The 25,123-nt window shown below is 42.7% G+C and overlaps 1 protein-coding gene across 1 annotated transcript; it reads right to left on the bottom strand.

The window, feature by feature from the left end:
• Positions 1-1,902: 1,902 nt before the first annotated feature.
• On the bottom strand, positions 1,903-20,643 carry PSMD9 (proteasome 26S subunit, non-ATPase 9). The gene is made up of 6 exons (XM_073676267.1): positions 20,426-20,643; positions 17,440-17,542; positions 16,524-16,717; positions 9,295-9,396; positions 8,706-8,794; positions 1,903-3,646 (listed from the first exon to the last, which is right to left on the bottom strand). Exons 1-6 carry the CDS (start codon positions 20,537-20,539, stop codon positions 3,619-3,621), a joined length of 630 nt encoding a protein of 209 aa, XP_073532368.1. The 5' UTR covers positions 20,540-20,643; the 3' UTR covers positions 1,903-3,618.
• Positions 20,644-25,123: the final 4,480 nt, after the last annotated feature.

Consider the following 25,123-nt stretch of genomic DNA (forward strand, 5'->3'; position numbering starts at 1 on the left):
GTGATTGAGCTGTAGATTTTTGAGTGGTTTACCAAAAATATTACATGACCCTTTACAGAATTATAGCTTTTTGTAGTCTTTTTACACACTCAAAAGGTACTGGGCATTTGACTGAACTGCGGTTTCATAGTCCAGTGTAGTCTGACCTCATTATTTTATGACACATGAAGGGAATAAAGGTTACATAGGTGGAAAAAAAAGACCGAAGACCATCAAATTCAACCTTTCTCCATCAATTATACGTTTTGTCACTAATTTAACTGTAACCCACAATGTTATGTGGAGTGAGGAAATCATCCAGCCCTTTTTTGAAAGCTGTTATAGTGGTCGGCCATTACTAACTCTTGTGATCGGGCATTCCACAGTCTGACTACTCTTACTGTAAAGAACCTTCCTATCTAGGTGCTGGAATCACCTTTCTTCCACCCGTAATGAGTGCCCCCTGGTTCTTAGTATGGTCTTTGAAAGGAACAAGTCGTGTTTCAGTCCTTTGTATTGACCACACACATATTTACACATGTAAATGAGTTCTCCTCTGAGACGTCTTTCTTCTAAGCTAAACAAGCCCAACTTTTCCAACTCCTCATCATATGAGAGGCCTTCCATCCCTTGTAATACTCTAGTTGCCCGCCTTTGAGCATGGTGTAGAGACAGAGTCCCTGATTCCAGCTATGTGGCACTTACTGGACTGCTTAGTGTAGTTTTGATAACATTACTGTTTTACCAACACAAGATTATCCTTAGAGGACTAGTAAACCTGCTGCCAGGTAGTCAAGCATATTCATAAACTGCATAACCCCGCCCCCACCACTGATTGTACAGTGTACACAGCAAACAGCCAATCAGTAGTGGGGGCGGGGTTTTACAGAACTCAGCATTCAGAGAACTGGGAGATCTGCAACAGATAAAACAGTAATTTTATCAAAATGACAGCAAGCAGCCCAGTAAGTGACCCATCACTGGAATCAGGGTCCCTGCCTCTACATTATGCTAACTTAGATGGGGTAGCAAAAACCTAGTGACAGATTCCCTTTAAAAAGAAAGCACTGGCGGGCTCAGCAGCACCAAAGGGTCCAGAAGACAATGAAAACAGTTAAAGTGGATGATCGCAAAATGCTTTCATTGGTAAAGAAAAAACACTTTGCCATTGTCTATAATCTAGAGATTATTTTATGAAAGGAAATATAGACAAGACAGAAACACGCACAAACAGCAACTAGAAGGCTGAGTAAGGGCTGGGTAAACCAGGTTAAAGTACACATTTTTGCAATAGCCCTTCAAATAAAGTTGCAAATCCACACTTCCAGAACATCTCAATAGTTTTGATTTTTTTTTTCACTGTACAGGTGCACAGGAAATAATTATGAAAATTATTTTGTCCAAATACTTGTGTTCCCTCCTGTATCTTCATGGGGCAATATAGAAGGCCCAAGGATGCAATCTTCAGCAACCTGAGACGTTAAGTGTTGGCATACATTTCCAAACTTGGAGTCTTGTTGTGGCACACAGGTAGCAAGCATTCATAATCAGCAAGCATCCTGATTTTGAAAATCACTGTCAATGAAATAAGGGATGACACATACTGCAATGTTACAATGTTTCAGGCCGATCTTGGATTCTGTATTTTCAGGCAATTCTTTATACTGAGACTTTTTATTACTGTGCCAAACACTCAATTATAACCCAGGAAAAATACATTGCTTGTACTTTTAGGAGGAGCAGCCTTGATTCTAACACATAGGTTTTTAATGAAATTCTATATTTAATGCATGTTATGATTGATGTGCCAAACAAATCTATAAAATGGCTTTAAAATACACGTGTATGAGAACACTATGAAAATTTCTGTTACTGCAACGGATTGCATCTGTATAATAGAAAAAAGAAACACAACTTACAAACTTATTTTATATTCCACTTTATACTTTTATTTTGCTACATTACATAAGTAATAGAAGGCAATAAATCAAAGCTCGCATATCAGTGTTTGGTTCAATATTAGGTATTTACTGTAACAATAAGTTATTACATTCCTTTTTGTAATAATTAAAAAAGTGTTCCATATGTTCCCATTTTTTTTTTTTTTTAATAGAAGGTGGTCAGACAGATATACGTTGGTTGAACCTAGCAATCAACATCCAAGGATGAATACACACTGCATTTGTGTACTTTGCTAAAGTATATACCAGAAAATATTCCACTACGCTCCTATTCACTAGATGGAGGGTAATAGTATGTTCTTTTGGCCGGTACACTCCTGCATACTGGTAGTAAAAGCTCTTGGTCAAGCAAGCTTATGGTGAACAGCTAACTAAGATGTATGATCATCGGGCAATCAATGCTAGCCTGGTAGTGCGCAGATGAATTATGGGAAACCACTAAGAAGTTGCGTGTTGGTTCACCTGTTATATTATTGATATGTTATGACTTCATATTGTGGATACTACCAGCACATCTAACCTTCATCTGCCAGGAGTAGATGACTTTGCCGCAGTCCAGGAGAAGGGAATGTTGGGCAATGACAGCATATGAATGCATGTATTCAATTCAGACAAAGCAAGTTCACTTAAAAGGGGTTGTTCGGTCTTAAACTACAAGTCTGCAGTCATTCTATGTGACTACAGACTTGTGAATCCTCTCATCGTGCACACTGCTCACTGTGAGAATCCTGACAGCTTGCAGTGTGCGCGCGACGTGAGGATTCACAAGTCTGCAGTCACATAGAATGACAGCAGACTTGTAGTTTAAGACCGGCCAACCCTTTAAAAATCATTTCAGTCTGATATTTTATTACTATTTTTCAGCCCCCAATATGTCTTTCACTGCAGCCGACATATTAAAATATAAAAACTGCAAACTGTATAAATCATAGTTTTCCTGAGAACATCAAAAGAAGCCAAACACTTAAAGGGGTTAGAAATGTAGTATAGATTTTCTGATTCACTGTGTCTCTTTCCTAATGTGCAGGCATCACAGGACCTTAGGTATCCATGGTTAGCAACTAGCTAACTGTCACTACATCAGTGGTCGTAACCATGGATACCTAAGGTCCTGCAATGACTGCACATGAGGAAAGAGATAGCGATTCAGAAAAACTATACTACATTTCTAATTGGAGCTATTTGCTAATATTATTATTATTACACCTACTACATATTGGGATAGGATCTTGGAGATGGGAATACTCCTTTAAGTCCAAATCTAGGAATGAACAAGCAGTCTAAGCAGGCAGCATCAAGATATAGAGCGAGATTTGCTGAAAAAAAATTTATATACAAATTTGTGAGAACAGAATCAGTAGAACTAATAAATGATTCAATTATATTCCTCCTGATTCTGGGCTTAGGTGTCCGGTCTTAGCCACTGATCGACAGCTTTCCCTATACATGCAAACATTGTTGTCAATCAGTGGTTAAGACGGTCCCACTAATGAAATGAGTAATTACTGATTTTTTCCCACAAACTATCGAACAATCTACTCCGCAAATCCTGCTTTATAATGTGATGATGGCAAATCAGACTGCACCTTTAACATGAGAGCTATTCTTCTGAGATCAGTCCATGTTCCAACATGTAAACCAGGGGTAGCGCAACTTTAACCTTAAACACGTAGAATCTTCATCTTTTTATTGGAATGATGTTACACCTGAAATGTAGAAGAATGGAGATAATATAAGATGTAGATTCATGTACAAGGCAATAGGCAGACAAACTGACACCGTGTTTTAGTGGAGGAATAAAAACGCTATTGAGTGAGTTAATTTCAGGTATTAAAAAGTAAATGCAGTAATAATATTAAGTAGCTACTAATATGACTTTTTTCTTTAAATAAATGTTCCCCTCAATCCACCCTTTAAAATGGTTATATACAGATTAAGCCCAACATAATGTTTCTGGTACCTTCTTATGTTTTTCATCTCTATCTAGCCCTCAGAGTATCCAGTTTCACATATAGCAAAATGGGCAGTCCGATTCTTATCTGCGAAAACTACATTTTCAGTGCTGCAGACCTCTCCCTCCTTTTCTGTGTATTCCTCACTTCCTCCTTTGGACTTAAGCCCCCGTCTCACATAGCGAGATCGCTGCTGTGTCATGGTTTTGGTGACGCAACAGCGACCTCACCAGCGATGTCGCTATGTGTGACACTTTGCAATGATCAGGCCCCTGCTGTGAGGTCGCTGATCGCTGCAAAGTGTCCTGGACCATTTTTTGGTCGTTGCCCTGTGTGTGACCAGCAGGAGCAGCGATCAGGCTGGTAACCATCGGGTTACTAGGGGCACACGCGCACCTAGCAACCCGTTGTTTATCATGGTTAGGAGCCTGCTAAAGTGAGCGGTAACCTCCCGCTCACTGTAACAGAGTGGTAACCATGATAAACAACGGGTTACTAGGTGCGCGTGTGCCCCTAGTAACCCGATGTTTACCATGGTTACCAGCCTGCTCCTGCTTCAGCAGGCTCGTAACCAGGAGCAGGACATCGTGGAAAGATTCTTTCCACGATGTCGCTGCTCCCCTGATAGTTGGTGAGCCTGCCTGTTTGACAGCTCACCAGCGACCACATAGCGACGCAGCAACGATCCCTGACAGGTCGTATCATTGTCGGGATCGTTGCAGCGTCGCTAAGTGTGACGGGGCCTTTACTCAGTGGTCTTCCACACCCACCCACAAAGACGGCCACACACTGGACCTCATCTTCACCCGCCTCTGTTGCCTATCTAACCTCTCTAACTCACCTCTCCCTCTTTCTTACCACAACCTACTCACATTCTCTTCGCTCTCCTCCCCGGGACAACAATCACCACTCCACAAACTTGCATACCCTCGCAGAAATCTCAAACACCTTGACCTACACTCACTCTCTGAATCCCTCCTCCCTCTTACAGACATTAGTTCCTTACATGATGCAGATGTTGCTGCCACTTTATACAACACCACAACCGCTGCAGCTCTCGATTCGGTCACCCCCCTCACACATTCCAAGGCTCGCACAATCAACAGACAACCCTGGCACACCAGCCTAACTAAAGAACTGCGACGGGCCTCCAGGGTTGCTGAGCGTAGATGGAAAAGGTCCTACTCCCATGAGCACTTCATCGCATTCAAACAGTCCCTCACTACCTTCAAGTCCACACTCACTGCAGCAAAACAAACATACTTCACATCTCTCATAGCCTCCCTGTCTCACAACCCCAAACAACTATTCAACACCTTCAATTCTCTCCTCCGTCCCCCAGTGCCTCCTCCCTCTCCTCTTATTTCAGCCGAAGACTTTGCCTCATTCTTCAAGCAGAAGATTGACACCATCAGACAAAGCTTTTGCCTAAAGCCCCCACAGCCCCTCCCCACACCTACTCAACCCTCTTCCTCCAAAACCACCTTCTCCACAATTTCTGAAGATCAACTTTCCTCCTTACTCTACAAATCACACCTCACCAACTGTAAACTTGACCCCATCCCGTCTCACCTCATCCCAAACCACCCATCCTCAAAAAGCCCTCCCTTGACCCATCCTCTGTGTCTAGCTATCGCCCCATATCACTTCTCCCCTGTGCCTCAAAACTACTGGAACAACATGTCCATTCTGAACTGTCCTCCCACCTCTCCTCCTGCTCCGTCTTTGACCGCCTACAATCTGGTTTCCGACTGCACCATTCTACTGAAACTGCACTGACTAAAGTCACCAACGACCTACTAACCGCCACATCTAAGCGACACTACTCTGTCCTCCTCCTCCTAGACCTGTCATCTGCCTTTGACACAGTGGACCATTCCCTCTTACTACAAACTCTCTCATCTATCGGCATCACAGACTTGGCCCTATCCTGGATCTCCTCATACCTAACAGACCGGACATTCAGTGTCTCCCACTCACACACCACCTCCTCATCTCGCCCCCTATCTGTCGGTGTCCCCCAAGGTTCAGTTCTAGGACCGCTGCTCTTCTCCATTTACACCTTCGGCCTGGGACAGCTCATAGAGTCTCACAGCTTTTATTATCACCTCTATGCTGATGACACACAGATCTACCTCTCTGGACTCGATATCACCTCCTTACTAACCAAAATCCCACAATGTCTGTCGGCTATTTCATCCTTCTTCTCTGCCAGATTTCTAAAACTTAACATGGACAAAACAGAATTCATCATCTTTCCGCCATCTCATTCAACCCCCCCAACTGACCTATCAACGTCAATGGCTGCCCACTCTCCCCAGTCCCTCAAGCTCGCTGCCTTGGGGTAACGCTGGACTCTGATCTCTCCTTCAAACCACATATCCAAGCCCTTTCCACTTCCTGCCGACTCCAACTCAAAAGTATCTCCCGGATCCGCACATTCCTCAACCATGAATCTGCAAAAACACTAGTGCACGCCCTCCATCTCCCGCCTTGACTACTGCAACCTCCTGCTCTGTGGCCTCCCCTCTAACACTCTCGCACCCCTCCAATCTATCCTAAACTTTGCTGCTCGACTAATCAACCTGTCCCCCCCGCTATTCCCCGGCCTCTCCTCTCTGTCGATCTCTTCACTGGCTCCCCATTGCTCAGAGACTCCAGTTCAAAACCGTAACCATGACATACAAAGCCATTCACAACCTGTCTCCTCCATATATCTCGGACCTAGTCTCCCGTTACATACCCGCACGCAACCTCCGATCCTCACAAGATTTCCTTCTCTACTCTCCTCTTATCTCCTCCTCCCACAATCGCATACAAGATTTCTCCCGTGCTTCCCCCCTACTCTGGAACTCTCTACCCCAACGTATCAGACTCTCGCCTACCGTGGAAACCTTCAAAAAGAACCTGAAGACCCACCTCTTCCGACAAGCCTACAACCTGCAGTAACCACCGCTCCACCATACCGCTGCACAACCAGCTCTACCCTCACCTACTGTATCCTCACCCATCCCTTGTAGATTGTGAGCCCTCGCGGGCAGGGTCCTCGCTCCTCCTGTACCAGTCGCTGTCACATTGTGTTCAAGATTATTGTAATTGTTCTTGTATTATACCCCTTTTTCACATGTAAAGCGCCATGGAATAAATGGCGCTATAATAATAAATAATAATAATTCCTGACAAGCCCAACTCAGAGTTATCATCAAGCTAATCTAAGTGTAGAACTCACCTTCTGTTTCTGTTCACCGTCTACTCTTGTACTGTTCCCTTCCTAGCAGATGTAATCTTCTGCCATCTACATCAGTATAGCTGCCTGTGTGGTTTTACATCCTGGTTATAGCAGCTCAACGCTCTTGCATTTCTTAACAGCAGTGTAAAGCTGTGTTTGTTGTCTGCTGCTGACAGATTAGTGATTTCAAAACTGCAAATGCTGCTCTGTTGATGCATATGACAGAAGATAATCCTGTCATATGCATCAGTAAAGAGGCATGTGCAGTTTCACATCACTGATCTTTCGGCAGGCACAAACACAGCTCATCTAATATAGATCCATACAGAGCCCCATCCTGTAGCACTTCTTTCAACCCTTCAATACAGAGCCCCATCCTAGAGTATATCTCTCCTTTCGGCCCCTCTATAAAGAGCCGCATCCTGCAGTATATCATTCCTCTAAGCCCCTGTATGTGCAGCCCCTTCCTGCAGTACATCGCTCCTTATAGTCACCAGCACACTGCTCCTTCCTGATAACTCTCTGCAATTCAATGAAGTAGGCACCGATGCTCTTCTGAGGAATGATTTCGCGAAAAGTAACTCCGTTGTAGACAAAGCATAGCTATGCTGGAAGGAAGCTAGCTGATAAGACTACATTGCGCATGATGGACAGGAGCTGGAACTATTCCAGGACAGTTTTAATGGCAACTAGAGGGTAAATAGAGCCTGGAGTGGGTGTGATTACCGCACCCAGGACTGGGACTAGTTCAGAGAATAGACGTCTCGTCATGCTAATGCTGGCTAATTAGCCTGTCAAGAGTAGCAAAATAAAAGTGTTTTTGCCGCTCATAGCAGCGGAGCTTTGTCCCAAAACACACTTAAATGGGGCTGTCTCCTTTCATAGGCTGCGTTAAAAAAAACAAAAAAACAAACGACTATTACTTACCCTATTCGGATCCAGCGTTGGCTATCCACAGCTGCAATGGTCTCGGCTGTTTGTCCACAGTGCTAACGCCACGTCGACAGGACTGCAGCCAATCAGTGAGTTTAACGGCTCTAAGTGTGTAGATGGCAACAAGTTCCTTGTTTGTCTGCAATGCTGACATCACGTTGACAGCACTGCAGCCAAACAACAAAGACCAGGCAGGAGCAGAGATCTGGCACTGGAACAGAGGGGGATAATGAACAAATTTTTTTAAATTTATTTATTTATTTTACAGCTACCAGCCTAAGTTTTCTGAAACGCACGAATAGGGGTCTTTAAGATACTGCTGGGATGTCAGGCACAACTCGCTTCTGCATTTGGAGGTGATTAACACAGATAACGTTGCATCATACCTACAGAGAGGTGACATCATCAGTGCGCACACCTCCCAATGCACAAGTGAGAGTCGCCAGACAACCCCTTTAACTAATCCCCAAGTGCACTCACACATTAATTAGAAGAGAGTTATCTCTCCACTTAAACTGCTGCCTGTATATCTCTGCTGATGGACCGTGAAAGCAACATCTGATGGGCGTCTTCACTTAACTGTTACCAGTAGTTAAAGGGAACATATCAGTTTGGAAATTCTATGCACAGCATGATATAGAGAACACTTACCCTAAAAGCCCTTTTCCATTCCATCGCTGAGGTGTAAGTCCCAAATGAACGGACTTTCCATCTCGAACAACAGTCACACTTAATGGTTTCTGAAATAACCGAAAAACCAATGACGAATGCATTACGACAGATGGAAAACAGACCTGGTAGCTCAGTCAACTGCTTGAAAGGGGAGGATTTGTTACCCACATTCTCATTTATGCTTATCCTATTCTAAGTGTGCATTACCCTGCATTCAAAGAATGCTTATTCCCGATAATCGTGTAGTGTAAACAGCATGCCGATCACCCAACAAGCAAGCAAAACAATTGTTCATCAGGTGACATCAACTTTTCGCTTGTTAAAATCATCGTTCTCAGCAGCACATCATCCTGTGTAAACAGGACATGTGCTGCCGAGAACAATGACCGATTATGCACACCTTATTACTTGTGTGCATGAGAAATGCTGTCTCCTTGCCTAAACAGGCTATTAAATGACCGCTAAGTCACAAATATGTAGCTGATCAGGGGTGATTTATCGCCATAGATGGTTCAATATAAACCTACCCTGAAAAGCCATATCTTATGATATATAGATGCACGCTTACCCCCTCGCTGTGCTGTACTACAGTGGCAATGTTCTGTAGTGTCTGGAAGTTGTTTGTATTTACTGAACCAAATGCGATTATTTCATCTCCAACCTGCAATCCCTAAAAGATAAAAAAAAGAAGACTTGCAAGTAAATAAACTTTAACAATACCACATACAGATCCTCAACCATGGGACATTGTCTCACCTGCAGCATAGCCTAAAATGTCAGATATTCAGTAATGGACAATGAGAATGTGATATCAGTACAGATGGATGCTCGTACACATTCACTATATGCTCAATTTAGGAAGTTCTTAATTATGCTCATTATTTGGTACATAGTAAGTGAAGGTATTGCATTAGTTGGTACCACGGAGCTGCATGAAGTTGCTCTGTACGTGCTACAGCCCCATTGTCATATTGTGCTCCTTTTATCCTAAAGAGATGCAGATGTATCTGTAAAGCAGATTTCCTTTTTTGGGAAAAAAAGTTTGCCATCAAGTAATTTAAAAAATGTAGTAATAATAGTTGAGCAGTTATCAGCCGACACGTAGTACAGAACCAGAATATAGTAGCTTTTTCATACATGGCCTCCACTTACCAATACAAAGAATGGCTGGATTTTCAATGTGTCAGATAATAGATTTATGGATTACAACCAAGTGCTGTCTGGAAGAAAGTGTACTTTTTTTTTTTTTTTAATGTAACTTATTGCTTGAGAAAGTTTTATTTGAAATAACATTTTTTATCATCTTTGTCTGCGTATTTTTTTGTAACCTCTTCCCAACATATAAAGCACTGGTACATAATATGTCAGGTCCCTGTCTTAATTGTGGGCTCAGGAGCAGAGAAGATGACTTTCCAGACTGTTATTCAGACATCAGATGCCTCCAACAGCAGTGAGTGGTGCAGAGTGCCGCCCGATGCTGTTAACTCCTTAAATGCTGCTGTTAATTTCTGACAACAGCATTTACAGTGTGCGGCCCGGGGAATGATGGCACATTTCTACAAGCCTATCAGCACTCAGCAACACGATTGCGGGGCATCAATGGGTCGCTACTGCAGTCTCCTGGAGTCCCTGTGCCTACCATTACGGCGCTCTGTTGAAGTCCAGCCTATGGCAGGGCTTCTTAGGAGACCATGATTTTCGCTATATACTGCACTGCTATGGTAATACAGTGTATAGTATAAGAGATCAGACAATCACAGGTTCAGGTCCCCTAAAGGGCCTACAAAATAGAGTGAAAATATAATAGATGTCTTTAAAAATATGAAAAACAAAAATAAATTCACTGCCTTTTTTCTCTTAGAAAATAAATACATTTACAAAAATACACATGTGGTATTGCGGTGTCTGTAAAAGTCTCATCAAAATATGAAATTAAAGGGGTTTTCCCACAAAGAAATCTGATTTTTAATCAATACATCTTGGAATAGTAATAAGTTCCACAATTGGATGTGTTTAAATAAAATGTTCCTGTGCTGAGATAATCTTATAAATGTGCCCCTGCTGTGTACTGTGTAATGGCTGTGTCTGACCGTGCAGGAACATGATCTGATCATACCACAGCTCCTGGGCAGGGGAGGACGTGAAAGAGTATACAGACAGAACAGCACGAGATCACAGAGGATTCTTTTTGTGAGGCAAAATAATAATAAAAAAAAAACAACCTATAAAAGTGTTACACTAGTTAACCCCTTCAGTGACCGTCATAAACCCCCCTCCCGAAAAAAACGAGGCAAACGATGCTTTATCATCATACCGCTGGAAAGAAGTGGAATAAAATGTGATTAAAAAAACTAATATAAATAAAATTGGTACCGCTGAAAAAGGCAACTTGTCCCGCAAAACACAAACCGCCATACAGCTTCATCAGTGGAAAAATAAAAGCTTTCAGAATACAGAGATGCAAAATAATAATTTTTTCTATAAAAGTTTTTATTGTGATATAAAGGAGGCATCGCTGTAATCGTACAGACCAGAAGAATAAAGCTGCCGTATCAATTTTACCACACGCGGAATGACATAAAAACAAAACAAAAAAACAATTCCAGAATTGCTGGATTTTGTTTATTCTGCCTCCCAAAAAAGGCAATAGAAAGAAATCAGAAAATGTCATGTGCCCGAATATGGTACAAAAAAACCCCATCAACTCGTCCCGCAAAAAAACAAGACGTCATATGACTATCCCGGAGGAAGAATCCCTATAATGAGGCAGAGGGAGACACTGTGGGCGCTATCTGACCTGTGATCCGGCAGTGTCCATCTTTTTAGGCATGCATAAAAGCGCGGTCGGACGCAGTTTTGTGCACCTCTGAAAAGAAGGGCAACGCCGAACAGAGGTCAGACGGAGTCCAGAGTAACTCTGCTGCCTCATTATAGTGAATGGATCCCTCGGGGGTTTCACATGAATCACGTCACTGAGAGATTTAGATTGAAACCACAAAATAATTCATCAGCATAGGGAGCTAGATAAATGTGATCCCGAATATTATGTAAAGTGTTCCCAATTTACGCTTCAACTCAATCCACAAAAAAAAAAAAAACACTAAGATCCATCATCTGTTAATGCAAATATACAGTGCATTGTGAAAGTATTTGGCCCCCTTGAACTTTTCTACCTTTTGCCACATTTCTGGCTTCAAACATAAAGATATAAAATTCTAATTAAAAAGAGTAAAAGAGAAAAAAAAAATTAAAATGCCAGAAATATTTTTTGGGGCCACTCCAACACTGCAAAAAAATGAAAAAGGAAGCAATTAAAATGTCATATAAACACAACATGACACGTTAGGGTAGGCAGGTCACTTTAGCAAGAGGAAACGGTCCTTCAGACACAAGAGATGCAGATCTGGCTGAGCAGAGGGTGCCCTTGTACAAGGCGCTGGGGAGAAATAGCTGTCAGCTGCTATCAACCACTTCCCGACATCTGCTGTACATATAGGTGATGGAGGATTACATGCAGCGGAAACTCACCTGTAACTGCTCCAGTCACATGCAGGTGTGCAGGTTTTATAACATATACTATTAGCTATAGTTACGAGTGTGATGTACATTTAGATCAGATGACTTATTTAGCTTCTGCTTTTGATTATTTTAAGACTAACCTGTGCCCAAGCAATGTGTAATCGATGGCTATCCAACACTAAAGGTCAATAAAGAAGCGATATGGAGTAGGTGGGCAGTCTGACTCCGAATTATTCTGGTCAAATCCCACAACAGATGGCGCTGGGATAAGTAGTTTCAATGAGGACCAGATGGTGAAAGGTCTTCTTTACAAAAAACTGCCCTATACAGTTACTCCATAGGATCAGCAACATCACCCCAGAATAGTAAAAGCAGCATGCAGATCTCATTCCTACCAATGTATCACAGACCAGAAATAGATGGTTAAATGTTCACCTACAATAACTGCAGATTAAGAAAACTAAGAAATCAGTGCATAATCTTCATGTAATATCGCTCCAGTGGGTTAGAAATTACTATTATTTTTCTTACAAAGACTAGACGCTGCACAAACCTTTGTAAAATATGTGTATTATATTGTGACTAATATCGTATACAGTATTGTATCCTAAATATCCCTAGCATTACTGAACTACACATTATATATGTCTTACAAGCCAGGTACATGTATCTGGGATATAGATTTCACATGTGTGGGTTAAACTACTTTTATTATGGTAAGGTATACAGAGATGTTCCATGTGTTGCAAGAAATAATAAAAAGCAATAAAAATATATATATTTCATCTCATCAAGACAATCCCTTTCAACATTGAAGAAAGTCTGATGATCAGCAGTTCGTTGCTGTTACAGCTTCAGAAATCTCCAGGAATCCATTAGTTAACATCAGGGTAAGTTGCACTAGTCCCCAGGGCAGAGATGAGGGGTAGGAAGAGTAGGCGCACTTTGGGGGAAACATATCATCTGACATAATGCCTGCGGCCACCAGGCACCTTCCTCAGGCCGCAGGTATTCAACACAGTGACGGACGGGCCGCGGGCACACAGGGGAGCAGTGTTAGTCACAGACACTGCTCACCCCTCTCTCTGCCTACGCCCCGGCCGTCGCTCCCTCCCCGCACTCAATTGTATTTGCGTCTATCAGAGGCGAATACAATTGTTGTGAGCGCAGCCTGGGACAGGAGAAAAGGAGCTGTAATCAGCTCCCTGCTTCGCCGGTGACTCCATTAGAACATAGGCTACTGAAGGAGACAGCGCACGCAGGGGACGTCTGATGGGACAATGCAGTGACGTCAACGCGCCTTCCAGCGCCCACTGCTGCCCTTCATAGAAGAGGCGACAGCAGATGTGCTGGGCAGGAAGCCTGGAATAGGTGAGTATAAGCTTTCTTTATTTTTTTATATTAATTAACTAATGAATTGGGGCCATCACAAGAGTGGGTGTGGGGATATTATACTGGGGTATGCTGGCTGTGGTGGAACATTGTACTGGGGGCCTATCACACTATAGAGTACATATTCTACTGAGGGCTGGCTGTGGGGGACCATCACACTGTTTGGTACATTATACTGGGGGCCTAACATGCTATGGAGTAATATACTGGGGGCTGGCTGTGAGGGACTATCACACTGAGGTACATCGTACTGGGGTGCTGGCTGTGAGGGACACTATCTTGTATATTGGGGGGCTGTGGTGAATATACTGTGTGGCGTATTGCACTGTATATAAGGGTCTGTGGGGGACATTACACTTTATCGGTGACTGGGGGAGGGGGGCTATAATGTTGTATGAAGTGCTGTAGAGGTCATCACACTATATATGTGGGACTGTGGCGGTGACCATACTATATAATGGGGGACTTTGGTGGACATCGTACTGTATATTGGGGGGCTGTGGTGGACATCATACTGCATGGAAAGCTGTGGTGGACATCATAGTGTATATTGTGGGTCTGTTGTGGATATCATACTGTATAGGTGACTGTAGTTACCATCATACCATGTAGGGGGGACAGTGAGGAGGGGGTGCAGTTTGGAGAGGACAACGTGGTGGGCAGTATGAGGGCATAGTGTGGGAAAGGGGCACAGAATGGATATGAAGAAGGGGCAGCATGAAATGGGGGCATAGAATGGAGCGAGATTAGTATGGCAGGTGGACAGTGTAGAGATATAGAGAGTGTAAAATAAAACAGTGGAGAGGGGACAGCCATGGTACAGGCTGTGGTTCATAAGGGCGGATGGTGTGGCGGTTATATCTGATAATGGCAGACAGTGGGGCGGTTATAGATCATTAAGGCGGATAGTGGTGCGGGTCTAGCTCATAATGGCAGAGTGTGTGGAGGCCATATACCATAGGAGGCTTATTTTAAGTCATAGTATAGAAAGATATATTTTATGCACAGGGCATTTTAATAACACTTGTTTTTTAAAGCACCACTCCAGTGTTTTGGGTTGTTTTTTTTCAGCTCCCTGCTCCCAGTCATATACTCACCCTCTGGCGTCTTCACCATTTTTCGGTGCTGCTCTGGTCCCCCTGCGCGATCTTGTGACAGTAGCTTCTGAACGGCCGGAAGTCAGAAGCTACATCACAAGCTCTCAGTGCAAGTCTATGAGAGCCAGAGCGAGGCTCTCATAGACTTGTATTGAAAAGTGACCTCCGCACAGCTCCATGAAATACTGGAGCTGCCAACAGGTCACTTTTCGCCAGAGACAGATGGGAGCGATGCTGGAAAACGAAGGCGACAGCAGGCGAGTATGATACAGGGGGCACCGGACTAACATTTAAAGCACCACTCTAGCAGTGCAGTAAAAAAAAAAGCTGGAGTGGTGCTTAAGGCACCGTATGGGGATGTACTGCAGAAAACCGGAGAAGAGGGAGGTCTGCAGAGACAAGTTGTGGATGTGAAAAATCATCATGGAGTCTGTACGAGATGGAGACGAAAAGAAAGAACCACTCCAATCAGAGAAAATGTCACTTCTAAGGTACCTGTAAATGTTTATTTGTGATCCTGCCCGAGTCTCATCAGTACTGTGATCCCTGTATGGTCCGCAGTCTGATACTGACCAATAACAACCCCCAGAATCTCCTTACCATGGTTAATGACATACTGGGAGTTGTAGGTTCATGCAATACAATGTATATGGGGCTGACTTGACACCACAATTGATTGCTGTACTAAGCTTGGTGATGTATTCATGTACTGATGATGGTACTGGTGTATTTATTTACTGACGGTGGTTGTTATGATGTATCCATGTACTGATGTTGGTTCTGGTGCAGTATTCATGTACTATTGATGACTCTGGTGTTATATTTATGTACGGATGATGATTTTGGTTTCATATTCATGTACGGATGATGGTTCTGGTGATGAATACAGCACCAGAACAACCATCACTACATGAATGTCATCAGAACCATCATACGTACAGGAATACAACACCAGTTTTTTACTTTTGCTGGTATTTTTTGGTGAAAAAGGTAACAATTTTAGTGTAAGTGGTCGTTAGAGCTTGTTATCTGACCCAGGGGATTGGAGGGGTGTATTAGGGGTCCTGTTACCTTAGTCTTTGACCCATTCCTTTGCTTGGGGGCTGAGGGTTCATTGGGGGAGGGCACCATTGGCTTCATCTACCTAGGGCACCAAAACACCTTGTCCCAGCCGTGCTAGTCCCCACCACATCGCAGGAGAAAGGTAGTAGTAAATGGGCAGGTTCCCTGGAGCGAGAGCTGCATTTAAAAACGCAAGGCAATTCCGCATTTCAAAAACGCGCGAAAAACGCGTGTCAAATTCCGCACGCGTTTTTCCGAAGCAAGGACATGCAGAAATGAAGCGGAAATTTTCCGCTTCATTTCTGCATCATGGGCACATAGCCTTAAGCTTACATGCAAGTATAAAATGAGCAAAGACTTCAGTTATCCATAGAGTACACTTAAAGGAGCAAATATATATTTGCCAGAAGGCAAAAAAGACAAATCCATTACTTGCAGATGTCAGTGGTATAAACCTTCCATGTACAGCGTCTCCTGCACAGGTCAAGGGGACGGGACACGTGTTGAAAACATTTAAGTAATAAGGTTTCCTCCCCCTTAATATATGCAGTGAATACCCATAATGGTAGCTTTTGTTCTTATTTATATTGATTTCATTTTAGTTTCACCCGCTTTAATACTGCAAGGTATGGGAGCCATTAGAGCCTGCAATAGCATGCCAACCACAAGTCTCAGCACAGACAATACTTGGGCAAGACAACTACCAACAAGACATTCATTCACTTACACACATACTGGCTGGAGATCCCGGGGTGACGGCATCAACTTTGGCAAAGGCATTGGGTAACGTTTGGTTGTGCTGTCGAGCTTCAGCCTTAGCTTCTGCCTCATCTTTCTTTCTCTTTTCTTTTTCTCGGGCATGTAAGTTGTGCAAGGCCTCTTCAATTTCTTTCATGATGGATTGATGATCATTTTGCAAACCTAAAAATATGAGAAACTAAATTACAAACATTGCATATAATGTCCCATGCACAAATTATAATAATTATTTTGATAATCCACAGTTTAAAATGAGCAGCCTGCCAAAATTAGGCTAGCCATAGATGCTATGATTGTTGTGATCAATGCAAAAGATTTTACTAAATCTTTGTCTATGTTATCAAATATGATTGGTTCCAATCCGCACTGAAAGCCTGGCTAACGGAAGGAAATTAACTGTATTCCTCCCGGCAGCTTCCAACATGCAGTAATAGAGATGCGGCTCCACCACCATTCCAGCCATGTCGGCGCCAGATCTCCTGGGACTCACATGATGTCGTTTTCTCACATGAGCCCTGCAGCCAATTAGCAGCCACTTCACTCTCACTTACCTTGAAAGAAATTGACACCTGGAAGAACGGAGTGCTGCTGCTAGTCTCTGATCTCCTCCATATGTCATTTACATCTGAAAGAAGTGGCCCATTAGCGGCCACTGACTGGCTGCAGGGCTTGTGTGACATAACGTCACCCAAGCCCCGGCGCCAATGCCGCTGTCACCAAAGGCAAGTACAGACTTAATATTTTAGGTGGGGGGGGGGATATGGTGATTGAGAAGGGTTTGTAGGAAAGAAAAGATGTGATTGAAGCAATCACTTGTGGGGGATAATGTGAACACCTTGTAAAAACGTTTACAACATGAAGTTGCTGCAGAAAGTAAAGCTCACAGATAATGCTATGCCGAGCAGTCCGCACTTGATAAATATCAATGTCCGCTCTTGGGTATCCCTCTCTATCAACCAGGGGACCTTCCATTCCAATGTTCTTTTGCTGCAAGATTAAAAAAAATGTATGTAAGTGTAAAACAAAGATAACTTTTCATAAAAAAATGAATGAGACATATTTTGTTTCACCTCAGTAACACGAACAACACTGCTGTCCTAAAGAAAAAAAGCAAACACAACAAACCTAAAAACACCAATATAATTATAAAGAAAAAAAGAGACATACTGACCAAACTAACTGCTGCCCAAACTACTGATATACTGACATGTGGACAATTTTATTTTTTGGTTGAAAAACCATTCACAACCCATTTACGTTTATAATAGGTCATGGTTTTTAGCTGTTTACGTGATGAGAATATAAAAGCATGAGCTCAAAGTGCCCAGAATCAAAGCGGAGAGTGTAGAAATCATTAGAAGGCAATGTTCACAAGTTCAGTATTTGGTCAGTATTTTTATTTTACCTCAGTATCTGTAAGCCAAAACCAGGAGTGGGTGATAAATACAGAGGTGGTGACGTGTTTCTATTATACTTTTCCTCCGATTGTCCCACTCCTGGTTTTGGTTTGCAAAATACTGAGGTAAAATACTGACCAAATACTGAACGTGTGAACGTGGCCAAAGTCAAGACGCTGCATTAAGGCTATGTGCCCAAGATGAAGAAATGCTGCAGATTTTTTCCGCATCTCCCTGGCAGAAAAAATGCATGCGGATTTTAAATGCGTTTTTCCTGCCAGGTAGCGTTTGTCAAGCGTTTTTCCAAGCGATTTTAGGATCACTTGGAAAAGTGCTTGACAACTTGGTCACACTATATAAATCCATGCAACCGGCATGGATTTTATATAGTGTGACCAAGTTAAAATGGTAAAAAATAAAAAACATACTTACCTTCTGATGGCCCCCGGTGTCCTTCTCCGGTCTCCCCGGCGGCTCATGGTGGTCTAAAAGGACCTTCCATGATGTCCTTTAGTCATGTGACAGGTCACGCGACCGCCGACGTCAGCGGTCACGTGACCCTTCACATGACTAAATAACATCATGGCAGGTCCTTTTAGACCATCGCGAGCTGCCGGGGAGCCAGGACGCATCGCTATGGAGACCGGGGACCATCAGGAGGTGAGTATAATGTGTTTTTTTTTTTTTTGTTTTGTTTTTTTACAGGTACCATGGTACCCAGGTCTGGAGGTGAGTTTCCTCTTCTCCAGACCCGGGTACCATCCGCACATTGAATCACTTAATATCCGCATGTGCACATGTAGTGATGCGGATGTCACGCTATCCAATGCAAGTCAATGGCGGCGATTATGCTGCGTGTCCGCAAAATTAATGGACATGCTGCGTATTTTTCCGCAATGATAATCCGCAGCTGAAATTTCCGCAGCATGTGCACAGCTCATGCGGATTATCATTGGGGACCATGGGGCACGTATTACCAAGCGCTTTTTAAGCGTTTTCGCTGCGGAAATTCCGCGGCAAAAACGCTTGAAAAACACATAGTGGGCACACAGCCTTAAAGTTCTAATGTGTGCGTGTGTGTGTAAGATAGGAGTGGCAAAAAGGACACTCTTTTGATCGCTCTCTGGTAAGTGGGGTATTGTGCGATATATAAAAATAATTATTACGAAAGCTGGAACAAATTTTAAAATGATTTTTGGTCTTTTGTGATCACAAAAGAAAAGTAAAAAAAAAAAAATGATTAACAGTATCGGTGGGAAAATAAAGGAAATACGTGACTGTTTTTTTTTTTTAAAGTATAAAAATTAGGCCCCATGTATCAGAAGAAAAAAAAATTATTTGAATATCAGGGCAGCACGGTGGCTCAGTGGTTAGCACTGTTGCCTTGCAGTGCTGGGGTCCTGGGTTCTAATCCCACCAAGGACATCTGCAATGAGTTTGTATGTTCTCCCCGAGTTTTCCGGTTTCCTCCCACACTCCAAAGACATACTGATAAGGAATCTAGATTGTGAGCCCCAATGGGACAGTGCCAATAATGTCTGTACAGCACTGTGGAATTAATGGCGCTACATAAGTGAGTAAAATAAATAAATATCTGAATGACGGAAAAAGAAGTTACAACGCTTTAAACCGCATAAAATTGCAGTTCTGGAATGGGGAAAATTGTCTGATCATGAACTGATAAAAAGTCTTCTTTTCTGGAGACCAAACACCGATGAAAACCTGATTCTGCACACGGATGGCAATCAATCCATTATTTCTCAGATGTAGAAAAACAAAATGGACGGTTTACTGAGGTTGAACGTTGTTTGTAGCGCTGTAAACAGGAGCTGTCAGCTGTCGGCAGATGCCAGGCACAGGCTGTCCCTAAATATCACAGGGCAGATTCAGAATATGAGAACCTGAATGTTCGGCTTTATTTTTTACCAGAAATAATGCCACTTCTGCATTATGACAACGTATTCCCATTCATTTCAATGTAAAGCAGCTGTTATACACTGCGCATCACACAGACAAAGGGACTGTTTCCAGAGAAAAAAAGCATTCATGAAAACTGTCTAATGGGAAAACTCCAAGCACATAGCAACCAATCACAGCACAGCTTTCATGTTTTAAGAGAATTATTAGAAATGAAAGGGTCACTGTGATTGGTCACTTTGGGTCACTAGGACAGGTCTGCTGACTTTCCCATTTTTGTGTAATATTAGAACCCCTTCAAGTGTAAATATAAAATAAAAGCAAAATAATAACCTCAAATAGTATTTCTTTCTACTCATAACAGCTTATACATATTTGTTATGTCGTACTAATAAAAGTTACAGTCAGCACATGACATGTGCTCGGGTTACAGTCTAGAGAGGTCCATGTATGTGTCATATACAATCTATAAAGTCGCCATAGTTATAGCATAGTCATGTATGACACCTGTATATCGGATGAGTGCGGAGTAGCCAGTACCAAGGACACAACTCACATCTTCCAGGACGTCGTAGTAGGCCTTTATCTGCGCCTCGATCTCGTCCTTCCTAGAGATAAGTTGTTGTACATCCAGCATGGTAATGGCTGTTCGGTTCCCAGCTTCAGACATATCTCTAGCAGAAGTACACCGAACTACAACTACGGCAACAGAGGACTACTAATCCGGAAGCCTCGGAGGAACAAAAAGCTTCTAGCGCGCAAGAGAAAAACAAGCTGACGTCATATCACCATTAGTCATGCGCAGTATATAGATTACACAAGGACACGAACAGTGAAGCTGGTGGTACACGGGCAACACAATGTGCTGAGACTAGCAATACCCAAAATAATATAAAATAATGCGAGGAGTGTAAGCATTTGGAATCCAGTTTTTTTTTATTTACACTCCAGGTTACTAAAATTAATGAAAGCTATTTGGTTCCCATAGGGATCTGTTCACAGTCTTTTTTGCTTTGTTTTTGAAATGGAAACTTCCCCAAGTTTTTGAGGATTTTTCAAAGTGAACCAGTCAGCATGTATCAGGCACCGGCTGTATGAACTCAGCCAGGTAGGTTTGATTCTGAACCATACTGTAGAAGCTGCCGGGGACCGCGCCGCGCTGTAGACTAGTCAGGCAGATTGGTCCGTCCGCTGCCCTGGATTGACAGGTGTCTGCCTACGTGTGTCAGGGACTCGTCTATTGCCCGTCTCAAAGGCAGCTTTTAAAGTATGTTTTCCTCTAAAACACTGCAGCGTTTCAGAGTCAAACATACCTGGCTGAGTTTATACAGATATAAGGATTGGGCAGCATGTATCAGCTGACAGATGTACTTTAAAGAGTTAAGATTTTGAAGAGTTTCCAAGTAGAAGCTCTACAAAATCCTTCTCAAAACCTTGAAGTTTCTGCTCTGAAAACTCAGAAAAAAAGACTCCGTGTGAACACACCCTTAGCTGAAGAAGTAAATTTGACTTGATTTTTGTTCACGCAGAGGTTTTTTTTTTAGGAGTTGTAGCAAATCCAAGTAGGCTAGGGTTCAATCCTAACTCTACAGGTTCTGATTAGATCACCTGGCTAGCCCTGCATATAACCTGTTGTCATTAAGGCTCTTTCACAAGTCAGTGTCTGCAGTACATGTGGTGTCCGTTTCCACATTTAACCCTTTTGCAACCCTGGGATTTTCCATTTTTGCATTTTCGCTTTTTGCTCCCCTTGTTCCCAGAGCCATAGCGTTTTTATTTTTTGGTCAATATGGCCGTGTGAGGGCTTATTTTTTGCGGGACGAGTTGTACTTTTCAAGGCCATTACTAGTTTTACCATATCGTGTACGGGAAAACATGAAAAAAATTCCAAGTGCGGTGAAATTGCAAAAAGGTGCAATACCAAAGATGGCTTTTTTTTTTTTTTTTTTTTACCACGTTCACTGACTGCTAAAACTGACCCGCCATTATTATTCTCCAGGTCATTACGAGTTCGTAGACACCAAACATGTATAGGCTCTTTTTTATTTAAGTGGTGAAAAAAATTCCAACGTTTGGTAAAAAAAATAAAAAATAGCGCCATTTTCTAAGACCTGTAGTGTCTCCATTTTTCGGGATCAGGGGCCGGGTGAGGGCTTATTTTTTGCACACCGAGCTAAAGTTTTTATTGATACCATTTTGGGGTAGATTTGATGTTTTAATCGGCCGTTATTGCATTTTATTGCAATGTTGCGGCGACCAAAAAATGTAATTCTGGCGTTTAGAATTTTTTTCTCGTTACGTCATTTACCGATCGGATTAATTCTTTTTTTATATTGATATATCGGGCGATACCAAATATGTGTATGTAAGGTTTTTTTTTTATTATTTTATTTTGAATTGGGTGAAAGGGGGGTGATTTAAACTTTTATATATTTTTTTTATATTTTTAAAAACTTTTTTTTTTCACTTTTTGCTTGCTTCTATAGTCTCCATAGGAGACTAGAAGCAGCACTTGTCTGATCGCCTCTGCTACATACAGATGATCAGCAGATCACCTCTATGCAGCAGAAATGGTCCTGTGCTATGAGCGCCGACCACTAGGTGGCGCTCATAGCGACCAGCTCATGACAACCACTGGAGTCTGCTGCAGACCCAGGGTTGTCATGACCACCCATCGGTGACCCGCGATCACGTGACGGGGTCGCCGATGGGCGGGGTAAGTGACGCGCTTCCGGCGCGGTGCTGTTAAAAGCCGCTGTCAATGTTGAGAGTAGTATTCAGCTCCCACTGTGTCCTGGTGTAAAATAAGAATAAAATAAAAAACATTACACTCACCCTTACACCTAATTCCCTGAAGTCATTTTCCCTGAAAAAAAAACAAAAAAAACAACAACCATAATATTCATCTGTCCAACATACTGTCCCACGCTGTAATCCATCTGACCGACAATTCTGCATCAGCATCTGCGGTGTCTTGAGGCAACCACACATGCAGAGGAGAATGACTCTCTACAGCGCGCAGGTCAGGGGCCCACTCACTGGAGCGAGTCATTCTGCTCTGCACCTCAGCGTGTGCGGTCAGATGGATTACAACGTGGGACACTTATTTCATCTTCAGACAGGTGAGTATAAGGATTTTTTTATTTTCTTATTTTTTTTTTTACATCAGGACACAGCGGGAGTAGAATACTACTCTCAACATTGTCCCCTCCGGGCGCTAATCGCGGCAAGGAACAATAATGAGGGCAGCGTTCAGTACCCGGCGCTTGGGAACAGCGCTAACTGTAGCACTGATTCCAAGACACCGGTATGTGTGATACTGACGTGGCACACGTATGCCATACGTATCATACACACGGACACGGATATCTCCAGTACTGGTTTTTCCACTATCGGAAATGTCCAGATGTGTGAAAGAGCCCTTTTGCTTTCCACAGATTGCACAGCACCAAAACAACTTATAAACATAAAACCCTACCCGTGTCCGTAACTGAACAGAACAGACGGTGCAGACTTTTCTCAGAGAGGGATTCTGGTCTGTCTCTCTCGTTAGCTCCAAGAGTAAAGCTGCACGTTTGGACCAAAACTGCAATGCCTGTGTGAACGCTACCTAATGCCTACCAAAGAGAGTGAATCCCAACATAGTTGAAGAACAAACATTTTTTTTCAAGTGATAACTCCTTTTTTAGGTAGATTTTTTCCTTTTCTGAAGCAGTTTTGGAAGCATTTTTACCTAAATAGTTTTTTTTGCAACCTTTTGATTAGACAAAGTCTATTAGGCCACGGCCCCACTATCAGTATTTGGTCAGTATTGGGTCAGAGGGAGCCAAAACCAGGTTAGGAACAATCAGAGAAAAGGTATAATATAAACAAGTCACCAATTCTGCATTTATCACCCACTCCTGGTTTTGGCCCCCTTTCCGAGAAAAAATACTGACCGAATACTGATTGTGGGACCGTGGCATTATAGAGCAGATTCCATCAGGATCCTCATCAAACAGCAAAGTGGATTTCCCACACACATCAATAGAAAGAGTTTTACTAGCTCATGAATAAGAGGTGTTGATGCAGATTTTGAGGAGGATTTTGAAGCGCATCTCTCTCCAAAAAACTCATCAAAAACAAATCATCAAAATACTTGGCAGATGAGGTTTAATGTACAGTGGGTACGGAAAGTATTCAGACCCCTTTGAGTTTTTCACTCTTTGTTTCATTGCAGCCAATTGGTAAATTCTAATAAGTTTATTTTTTTCTCATTAATGTACACTCTGCACCCCATCTTGACTGAAAAAAACAGAAATGTAGAATTTTTTGCAAATTTATTGAATATCACATGGTCATAAGTATTCAGACCCTTTGCTCAGACACTCATATTTAAGTCACATTCTGTCCATTTCCTTGTGATCATTCTTGAGATGGTTCTACTACTTCATTGGAGTCCAGCTGTGTTTAATTAAACTGATAGGACTTGATTTGGAAAGGCACACACCTGTCTATATAAGACCTCACATCTCAAAGTGCATGTCAGACCAAATGAGAATCATGAGCTCAAAGGAACTGCCCAAGGAGCTCAGAGACAGAATTGTGGCAAGGCACAGATCTGACCAAGGTTACAAAAGAATTTCTGCATTACTCAAGGTTCCTAAGAGCACAGTGGCCTCCATAATCCTTAAATGGAAGAAGTTTGGGACCACCAGAAGTCTTCCTAGACCTGGCCGTCCAGCCAAACTGAGCAATTTTGGGAGAAGAGCCTTGGTGAGAGTTCTAAAGAAGAACCCCAAGATCACTGTGGCTGAGCTCCAGAGATGCAGTAGAGGGAAGGGAGAAAGTTCCAAAAAGTCAACTATCACTGCAGCCCTCCACCAGTCGGGCCTTTATGGCAGAGTGGCCCAACAGAAGCCTCTCCTCAGTGCAAGACATATGAAAGCCCGCATAGAGTTTGCTCAAAAACACATGAAGATCTCCCAGACTATGAGAAATAAGATTCTCTGGTCTGATGAGACGAAGATAGAACTTTTTGGTGATAATTCTAAGCGGTATGTGTGGAGAAAACCAGGCACTGCTCATCACCTGCCCAATACAATCCCAACAGTGAAACATGTTGGTGGCAGCATCATGCTATGGAGTGTTTTTCAGCTGCAGGGACAGGACGACTGGTTGCAATTGAAGGAAACATGAATGTGGCCAAGTACAGAGATATCCTGGATGAAAACCTCTTCCAGAGTGCTCTGGACCTCAGACTTGGCCAAAGGTT

The sequence above is a fragment of the Phyllobates terribilis genome, unplaced genomic scaffold (assembly GCF_046119375.1).
Source record: "Phyllobates terribilis strain yellow unplaced genomic scaffold, ASM4611937v1 Scaffold_1__5_contigs__length_1240528914, whole genome shotgun sequence".
Lineage (NCBI taxonomy): Eukaryota > Metazoa > Chordata > Amphibia > Anura > Dendrobatidae > Phyllobates > Phyllobates terribilis.

What these genes read in the sequence shown, in the direction of transcription:
- PSMD9 (XM_073676267.1), bottom strand. Translation starts at nt 20,539, where the DNA reads ATGTCTGAAGCTGGGAACCGAACAGCCATTACCATGCTGGATGTACAA. An exon ending in TGCTCGGCATAGCATTATCT is followed by an intron (nt 16,718 to 17,439) that starts GTGAGCTTTACT and finishes TCATATTTTTAG; the next exon opens with GTTTGCAAAATGATCATCAA. An exon ending in AATGGAAAAGGGCTTTTAGG is followed by an intron (nt 3,647 to 8,705) that starts GTAAGTGTTCTC and finishes TCTACATTTCAG; the next exon opens with GTGTAACATCATTCCAATAA.